The sequence below is a fragment of the Elaeis guineensis genome, chromosome 15, assembly GCF_000442705.2.
Source record: "Elaeis guineensis isolate ETL-2024a chromosome 15, EG11, whole genome shotgun sequence".
Lineage (NCBI taxonomy): Eukaryota > Viridiplantae > Streptophyta > Magnoliopsida > Arecales > Arecaceae > Elaeis > Elaeis guineensis.
Window position 1 is genome coordinate 69,426,961 of NC_026007.2, and position 10,315 is coordinate 69,437,275.

At 38.0% G+C, this 10,315-nt stretch overlaps 1 protein-coding gene across 1 annotated transcript; it reads right to left on the reverse strand.

Moving 5' to 3' along the window:
- Window positions 1-898: 898 nt before the first annotated feature.
- On the reverse strand, window positions 899-6,656 carry LOC105058319 (uncharacterized). The gene is made up of 4 exons (XM_010941197.3): window positions 6,346-6,656; window positions 5,024-5,336; window positions 2,992-3,151; window positions 899-1,497 (listed from the first exon to the last, which is right to left on the reverse strand). The coding sequence occupies exons 1-4, from the start codon at window positions 6,529-6,531 to the stop codon at window positions 1,038-1,040; spliced, it is 1,119 nt and encodes a 372-aa protein (XP_010939499.1). The 5' UTR covers window positions 6,532-6,656; the 3' UTR covers window positions 899-1,037.
- Window positions 6,657-10,315: the final 3,659 nt, after the last annotated feature.

The following is a 10,315-nucleotide window of genomic DNA, read 5'->3' on the forward strand; positions in this document are numbered from 1 at the left end:
CCAACCATTCTTGCCAACTCAAAAACCGCTGCAAGTTTCTTGCTGTGCCTCGAAATGGCATCCTCCTACTCATCCTCAACATCATGCAAAAACTCCTGGAACATGACACTCCATCCTAGGTCCCAGCATTATCTTGGTCGCTCATACCTTCTCACTTTGGCAGCATCCACTTTACAGCCATAGATTAGATATTGGAGACCAGAACATATTCACCAGATCGTCGAGGTCAACTTCTGAGTTTTTTCCTCACATGCTACCGTGCATGCCACAGTCCCAGGGCAGTGTCCTCAGACATTGCGTTTCAGAGGCATACTGACCATGAACACATAGGCCTTGGACAAGAGGACACCAGTCAGGGTCACCTCATTCAGCCTGCGCCCTCTCAGCAATTTCCTGAAGAAATGAAGAGCATCATTACAAAGCCAATTACTGGCAAAACCATGATCATAGTACTCCAAGAGAACGGATCATTGTTAAGGCATTGCAGGGAATAAACTCCTTACAGACCACAAACTGATTTACTCAGGTGGATATTAAAATTTACGAGCTGCATGTTAGAGTTTTGTGATTCAAGCCCGTACCTATCCTTCTCTGATTTCATGTTGCCTTGTCTTCATCGAAATTGAGCAGTTTCTGCCTGCATCTTTTTGCAGAAAAAAAAATAGAGCAGTTTTCCATCACATGCAAAGGCGTTTGTGTAAGTACTTGAATCAAAGGTCTTGCAACGTTTTCCTCTGTTTTTTTTTCTGAGAAAGACCATTTTCAGTACTTCAGGTTTACAAATATCCTGTTTGCAGCATTTCAAGTAGATTTTGACATGTAATCTTTGGCCGAATATCAAGCAGAGGACTGAAATGAAATAAAGTGCAACAGAGACCATTTTTAATGCAAAAGGTGGTAAAATTTAAAACTTTGAGAACTTCCAATTCTGAGCTTAACTTCTAATTTATGAATTTATTCAAGTAAGAAAATATAAAATTTCAAATACAAATTTAACTGTTATGTCTAGTTCAAAATTGCCATCTTCATTCAGCTTTTTATGCAAAACTCTCCTGCAAAAACTTGTACAGCTCTTCTGCGATGGTGAAAGGATACTCCTCCTGTGGGAGGAGTGCGCCTGGTACCTCCACAAACTTGGTAAGGCCTTTGGCCCCTCTGAGAGCATCCATCTCAGCCTTGGACCTCTTGGGAGCATTTGCAGTCGATACAACTAGAATTGGTATCTTCCCATCCAGCTCAGCAAAAAGCTTGAGGAACTCCTCCCGAGATGTAACAGGATCAAGAAGGCCAGTCAGAAAAGCAGCTGGCACATATCGAGCACCTTTCTGTTTTGTCAGCGCATATCTGCTCTGAACAATGCTGGGGGTTACATTTTCTGGATCTGCATATACATGGGACTTATACTGTGATTCAATGGCCTTTTCATTGCTCACAAGCACGTTATACATCATCCAACCAACCGCCGGCGCTCTTAGGGTTCCCCTCAAGAACCCATACCTGTGAAAGGGTTTGGTTATGAATGTATAATACCATCAGATAGTTGACACAGTAAGTCAATCCCTGCAACCCAATGAAAATAGGAACCAAAACAGGATGCTGGAAGAATTTTTGGAATGAAAGCTTGTAAATCTAGGTTGTAGATGCTCAAAATCATGACAAACAATATTGCTCCATAGACATGGGCTGCTCTGGTGAATTTAACTTTGGTTTTCTAAAGCAAGCCCTCACTTTAATCCTGTGAAGAAATTCTTTTTACATGAGAGGTAACCCTTCCAGTATGGCACATAATTTGGCTACATATAACCTGTAAAGAGTTAGGGTTCAAGCTCTGATACCAAATGTAAAGGATGGAAACAGTGGGGTCCAAATTATTTTGGACCATAACACATGGTCTCTCGAATATTTAGAGAATTTGGTGGTGATGCCACCACTACGGATCTAACCCTAGACATCTCACTACTATGTTTGTAGAATAGGAACTGCAACTTTAAATGCTTAAAATAATTCTACATATGCTTATGGCCCATAACAGAGTATAACCAACAGCATTCATACCCAACCCTAAAGACAAGCCTTTATCTCTATAGCTCTTATGATTCATCAAGTTATGGGAAGTTCCAAAATGAAGACCAGGTTTCGAATTAGCAAAGACCCTTCTTTATCTGGTCCTAGACTATGGACAAGAAAAGTGCTTAACATATGACATTGAAGACCCGTCGGTGAATGGACAAGCGTACCTACTTGGTGTCACAGTTTGTGCTTTGGCAATCAAAGTGCAACCCCAAAAAATTCTACAATCAAGGAAAGAAGAAGGTTGGCTTTTAGGATGTTCATCTATCTATATGGCATAAATTATATATGTCAGGATCTCAAACCCAGCTAATAACAACCTACCTTTTCTTTCTTTTTTTCTTTTTAAGGAAAAAACCTTTTTTGCCCTTTTTGATGACCAAAACATAACGTAAACAAGGTACAAGATTGTGACATGGACAACATTTTCACGGCACATAGCAGACTAGCCACCAATGTTGATGCAACCTCCCATAAACACACATAAAGATGGGAAAAAAAGTTTAAATCTCTTAAGGGCCTGTTTGGATTCATTGGCCCAAAATCCCATAGGATTCATGGTTTAGGCCTATATAATTGGGGAAAATGAGCTTGGAATCCCATAGGATAAAAATATATATATATATATCCTATGGGATTCGGGCCGGCCCACTCCACAAGCTCCTAGGTATTTCTGAATACAAGCCTAGCCCAAGCTCATTTTCCCCAATTATATAGGCCTAAACTATGAATCCTATGGGATTTTGGGCCCATGAATCCAAATAGGCCCCTAGTGCTCCAACATGAGCTTGGATAAGATCAACTGAATCAGTTTGAGATTTAGAGATCCAAGTAGTTATAATTGCGTAAAACTAGAAATTGAATGCAGGATATTCATTTTTATAAGAAAATGCAAGAAAAGCAATGGGTACACGCATATACCTTGATTCCATGGATTCACTTCGACCAAAGACAATAGGCAGGGGACCAGCCCAAGTAGGTGCAACAGCTGCAATAGCTGACGGCTTGATTAGACCCTTCCCAGCTGCACGAAGTGCTATAGTTGCTGCATGTCCTCCACCAAAAATTACCAACTCGGCATCTTTTCAAAGTAACAGGTGAGATAGAAAACAAAATTAGAAAGCTACAGTGAACAACAGAAAATAACCAATTCAAGAGAGACCAATGCATTTACCAACACCAAAAGAAGCTACTGGTATAAAGGAATGGATGATAAATGTCAAGCGTCATATTGGATGCACTTGGCAGATCAGTGATATCTAGGATTATTGGTTTTGGCAAATAATTTTCCCTAGTGTTTTAAATACAAGAGAAACACATATTCTAGAATCATCAAATACACCTCAAGGGTGACTCAAAATCTTCGAATTTTGAGATATTGGGATCAGCAGACTCCCCAAGGTCCTCTTCTTTCTCTCCCAGGCATTTCCCCTCCATATCAGAGATATCACATGAACTCAGCATATCCCAAGGTTGACAGCAGGATGCAAGCAATGAGACAGAAGAAAGTAACACAAGTACAATTGGGATAGGCACTCATCACCTTATGGAATCCACCACAAAAGGAAAGAGCAAGAAACAAGACAATCTCCTTCTTAAGATAAAATTAGATTCAACTCAGAATAGACTGATTAGATCAGTTAGATACACACATACATATGAACATATATATGACCTCATGAAATATTAACAGTCCATGGGAGGTAGTATGGAATCCGTGATAGGCAAGAAAATCATCCATTTGATCAAGTATGCTACTAATCAATATCTACTTGTAATTTTGTGCTTTTGGGTGCACATGCAAGAAGGAAAAAGTTTGAGTTTGATGCAAATGGCAAAAATCCAAGAATTATAGGCTTGCCTACCATGAGTTTGGATCCTCTATGGTGTGTGTTTTTTTTTGCACACATTGCAGAGGCCCATGCATGGTTGGATGGGCTCATCCACCTCAAAATGGTCTGTTGTCGCCCATCATGTTGCCGTGCCAAACACAGCAGATAATGTGATGGTTGACAGCCGTCCATTTGTTGGATAGGCAACATTGCCCATCTAACCATGCACGGATCTCTATAGTGCAAAACAAGCACAGTAGAGGATCCCAGTTCACCTGCCATCCCCACCAAAATAGATGGAGTTTCAAATAAAATGCTAGTGGAGGATGACCCCCCAGGCATAAGAGACATAGGGTTGACAATTACCAAGTAACCATTCAAAATTTCTAAGGGACACTTTACAACATGCCCAAAAGTCTTATTAATGACATCTCAGGTTTCCAAGGGATACTTTCACAGATACCCATCGACCCAAGTACTCATTTAAGTATGTTAATGACAAGAAAAATGAGAATGGGCTTCTTCTTGGGCTTGGTCCACAGACATTACAGAGTCAAAGGGCATCCAGAAAGCCCCTAAAAGCTTACAAATTATTTAAAAGAGGAGCCGAGGAGTTTAGTGTGGCAATAGTTCTATGCTAGAAGGCAGTTAAGCTCTTTGGCCTTTTCTTTCTTTTAGTCAATGCACAAACTACTCATGTTTTAAAAATCTTGGGTTTAAGTTATTTGTCAATGAAAATTGGTAGATGAGACAAAATATTAAGTCATAACTAGTATACTTTGGATGCAAATTTTGAAGATAAAGGTTTAAAACTGGTCATTCCAAAATAGAGTGTAAGAAGTGAAACATATATGGGGTCATTTGTGGATGATTATCAATTAATTTAGTCATAAATATTACTAAAAGACTGACATGGATGGCTCTAGTACAGTGAAGCAGGGTGAATGACACCAAGACGTGCTTCTAGAGTTTTCTAACCTATGATCGTTGAAAATCATTCTACATGAAAATTGTTTAGAAGTTGTATTTCAAGCTTTGCTGAATAAAACATTGAAATATTTGGTACAAGGGATCGTCCAATCACCATAGCTACAAATATAGTGCAATGAAGAAATTTATACCTGACTGTGTCAATGGGCTATTCGGGGCATTCATAAATTGAACTAAGAAATCCTCCATGGTGTCAGCATTATAATTAAGAAAGGGCCTGTCTGAATAACCCAAACCAGGCCAATCAACTATGGTAGCACAGCATTTGACTTCTTCTCGTGCAACAATATCTTTAGCAACTGTTCTCCATTCCTCAACAGTGCTAACATCCGAGATCGTTGGTATCATTAGAATATTCTTGACATTGGCAGCACTCCCCCCTTCATATTCCTCATAGTACACGTTGACAGAATTGCCATCAAACTTCCATTGCCATTTATTAGTCTAAAAGCAACAAGAAAGCGTATGATGAGTAGAAGGCACAAAGATATCTTGACCCAGTTTACAACAATAAAATAGAAACAAAAGCAATACATCGGTAGTTAGGGCGCATCATCAAGAATGATTATTGGAGTTTCACTTCGATCAGCATGTAGAAATTACAAAATTCAAACTACATTAATGCCTCATTAGTAACAGACTAGAATTATGAAAAATTGACCCAATTAGTATATCAAGCCTTTCCATCCATGCACGTGCTGACATAGAGGCCCACAAAAAGAAAGAAAATATAATGTCTATGTAGCCAATGTATCCTCGAGCTAACTGATTTCTAAACATGTGCAATATGCAGTCCAACTTCCCATTGCTTATTCAATTAACTAAAGCCTCGATAAAAAACCAGTAGGACATGCATGCAGAAAATACAAGAATTAAGCAAAGGAACTGGCCAATGAAAAACTACTCTGCCCAAACCATGTTGCAATTAACTACCAGCTCAATTGCTCCTGCAGAGCTTTAGCTATTCTTTTTATTATGTCATACAGTTATATTTGGCTACCAACTCCATCTTGGACTGCAGAAGCTATTCAAATTAACAGGCATCTGCTCAGAATTTAGAATCAAACAATGTTGGACTCTATAGTCAAATCATCCAATTTGACATATCTAGCCATCACAATCCATTTATTCTGCTAGAATGAACAGTTAGCACAGTTCTTTACTAAACAAAGGGCTCCAATAGCCCAGCCACTCTTTCCACAGCAAAAGATCATTTTTCCCCCCCAATAGAAGCAATTTAACAGAATATCAGATCATACAAATCGCATAAAAATGGCATTCCAAACAATGAATCTTGGAAATTTGGAAACTTAATCGAACAAAACCACTTCTTTCACAAAATTCTACAAACCTTCTATCGATTCAAACATCAATTTTTGGACATCCATCGAGTACTTCTACATGCTTAAATTGAAATTAAGGAAAGAAAAGCAGATCATCGAGCATTGATTACCTTCAATGAAGAAGAGTGCTTTTCTACGACGGCGGAGGCGTTAGAAGAATCGATAGAAGAAGAGACGCACCGGATTCGAAGCTGCGTCGCGACCCGAAGAGAGAGGATACAAGAACGAGAGAGATGGGACGCGCGAGAGAAGCTCGCGGGGGCAGGAGAGAGGAAGAGAGCAGCAGAGGTCGCCATGGCGCGAAGAGAATTCAAGGGTTAGGGTTTGGATCGGAAGAGAAGCGATGGAGAGAGCGAGAGAGAGGAAATGCGGCTCACTTCCGTTCCCACAGTCTGACTTCTATTTTCTTCCTCTTTCTATTCCCACAAAACTTCGGGATTTGATATTTTTGGACACCAGAAAAGTATTGGACGTGGGTAACTTGGCTCCACCTTGTTTGGATGACCCTGACCGTTAATCTTTGACATTTGTTAGATGATGGATGGTATCGACGGTCTAAAAAATCCAACCGGTGACATTTATCATTTGTGGAGATGGATGATGGATGGCTAGGTTCCGGGTTGCCATCCTGGGCAATCTCACCCCTGCCACGCATGCACTTTGAACCGTAAAGAAACATTGGGGCTATGTGGATGTCTGAATAGAACATTCAGAAATAAATAATAAATTCCCACGCAACCTTTTTTTTTTTTTTTTTTTTTAAAAGAGAGAGTGAGATGGATAGAGGGATTGGTTGTTCTTTATTAAGAAAATTATGTTCAAACTCCAGTCGCCAGTTCCATGAGTTCCAATATGTTGATTTATTTTTCATTCGTTCATATTTAGTCCTCGTTCCATTTGAAATTTACTTGAAATTTAGTAAGCTGACTCAAGCTTAATTTGTTTTTTAAAGAGATAAAGTTTGATAGAAAGGATGGTCTCCTAACTCCTAAGGCATATTTGATCAAGGGAGTTGGACTTAAAATTTGAAATGGATATAAGTGTTTTTCATTTCAACTATTTGTTTGAAAGTGTTTCATTTCCATTCTGACTTCAAAAGAGAACGAAAAAATATAAATAATTTAAAAATCAATCCTCATTTTTTTAATATTCAAATTTAATTTTAATTTTCATTCTAATATCGGTCAGGAACCAAAAAAATCAAAGCATATAGTTATTCTGATTTTCATTTAAATTCATTCTAATTCTGATTTTGATCTCGAATTAAATAGATTCTTTGTGTTTTCTTTTTTTTTTTTTCTGATAATGACAGATGATTTTTTTTACTTCCGTCTAATTTATTGAAATAATAAGCTTTAATGTAGTTCAGGTTAGATTCAAACTCAATTAATTGGTAATAGCTTTATCAAGTAATCCAGTTGACATCCACAAACTCAATACAAAAGACTTCAACTTTAAAATATACAAACACTGGTGATAATCTGGAAGAAGCTAAAAACAGTTTTCTAGGATGTGTTGAATTTATCATTTTAAATTGGTCTAATCCAATCACATATATTGGTTTGTAAGTTCATATGATTGAAATCTATGAACCCTAAAGACAAAATCCTTAACAGCTATTGATCAGAATTTCTATGAGGCTTTACAGATGGGTAAAGAATTTTGGATGACTCCCAAAGGCAAGGCCAACAGGTGCCATTTTCCAACCCCATAGTTCTTTAATATTTTATTACTCATCTTTAAATTTTGATATAAAGAAAGGGAAAAGGTCACAGTAATTAACATAATTAATTAGTCAAGTCTCTTATTAGTTGTGTAGGAGATCCATGACCAAATCCCACTTATTAGAAAAAGAGAAGTTTGGGCATATTAGGTTAGAGGGCTTTTTTTTTTTTTTTTGTTTATCTAAAATTAGCTCAACTGTTAAGTCTCCTGCAGATAAAGATAATCAAATCCCACTTTGGGCTAAAAAGAGATAGCTGAAAGAGTTATTTCTTCTCCAGCAAAATAGGGGCCCTCATGATGTCGTTCAGATAGGATAGCTATGGTGGTCGCCCCACCCCCCCCAACTCTTTTTTTAAAAAAAAAAAAAAAAAAAAGAGAGCTATTCCTTCTATTTAATCTAAAATTATTAATGAAGATTGCACCACTACAGAAATAAGCAGCTATGATTATCTATATATATTATCATGTGGTTCGGGTAATATAGGGTATGATTTCTCCTCTTTCCAACCACCACTCAGGAAAGCTCCACTAACTTAAAAATGTGAACATAGATTTTTCCTTTCTGCTTCTTATCCAGTTTTTCCAAATGGGTTGGTACAGGGTTCATGCAAAATACTTGGACTGGTTCAGCCAAGTTGGAATTAGTCTATGTTGCCCGACCAAATTAGTCAATTAATTCCGGACCTACATCAACTCAGGTCTAATCGGCTCTTAGTCCCTCCGACCGTTTGCACTACATCTAAATTAATCAGAGAAACGGGTCGTGTCTCAAATCAAACCACTATGTTTGTCCCTGGCTAACAATTACTAAATGGCTTGGTCCCAACTCCAAGCTGGACCTAACCCGGCACGACATTAATACATTGGCAAGGTTGGGTCCATATGATCGGGCCATTCTCAGGCCCAAATATTGATTTATCTTGTAAATGCTCCACCAATCAAAACCGTAACATGATAACTGCCTAGGTCTAAATTTGAAGTAGAGTGACCTAACTAATGTCCCACGACAACAAATGGGACAAGAATCACATGGGAAAGCTTGGCCATTTTGTTCTTGTGGGCACAGGTAGCTTGACTGGCCTTTTCTCACATAAAAGTAGCTTTAGATGCTGCGAGATCACCATCCAAATTTGGAACATGTAACTTGGTCAGTATGATCCAATAATAACTTGTTCCCCATGCTAATATTTCGAGGTCCTCCCTTAAGGGAAAAAGAACACAATGTACTGAATCGTCGCCGCAAATTGTAGTTTTCTCAACCAACATTATGGGCCTCCACTCCAGTGGAAACAGGTTGAAAGTTTGGAATCCCAACAACTGTCCCCACTGTATTTCTCCATAAGAAAAAAAAAAAAAAAAATCAATTTCTCAGTCATAGTTATTACTGTATCATTAAAAAAATAGAATGATTAAGACAGGTAGTTACAAGCAAGCAGCATGTTTACACATCGTCCTCTGTATTGGGGAAAATTATGCTCTACACCACATGCATCATATCAGCAGTGTACAAAAAAATTATTGATTAGAACGGTTATATTACGTATATCTTGCACTATTCAATATTGAAAAAAGATGCACCGGTATCTAAATTTGATAGAAAATTTTAAATAAAAAAAGTTTCACTATTAACTATGATCAGTTGGCTGATAATTTTTATTTTTTTGAAAAAAATAATTTTTTTGGATAATATGATGATTTATTATTGGATGACGCAAGATACACACCATGGAACCACTCTAACCAATAATTTTTTAAGAGGAAGGCCTATTCAAAATGTAATTGGTATGATGCACCGCTAATGTGGTAAACGTGATTTAGGATATAAGTTCTGCAGTATTGGACACCAACCTCTTTTTGATAGGAGAATACGCCAACCGGTTGGACCCTATTGGCTTGCAAGCCATCAATCTAGAGACTCTTTTTCACGACTTGTACTGGAAATATAAGTCATCATCTTCTCTTACAATGCACTTAATTTGTGAGAAGCGTGTAGACTATCTTAAGAAAATGCCTCGGTCTCCAACGAAGGCCAACAAATATGTGGATGTTCAGATCTTGGAGTGTTTTGCATACAACGAAAATAGCTAAGTCTTTAACAATCATCTTGTACCATGACTTGTTTTGAGCTATAACTTGTTCCATTTTAACTAAGAGTTGGCTTTTGGTTGGTGAAGAACACCTCAGTAGTTCTAAAAAGGGAAAAGACAAAAGAAACAAAAAAAAAAAGGGGGTGGGGTTCTGAGAGTGCCAAATGGTTCATTTAGTAGAATTATTGGTGGGGCCTAGATTCGAGTTCCATCCTCACCCAATTTTTGGGCAGGCTTCCTTCCATCCAAGTTTGAAAAAAATTATATT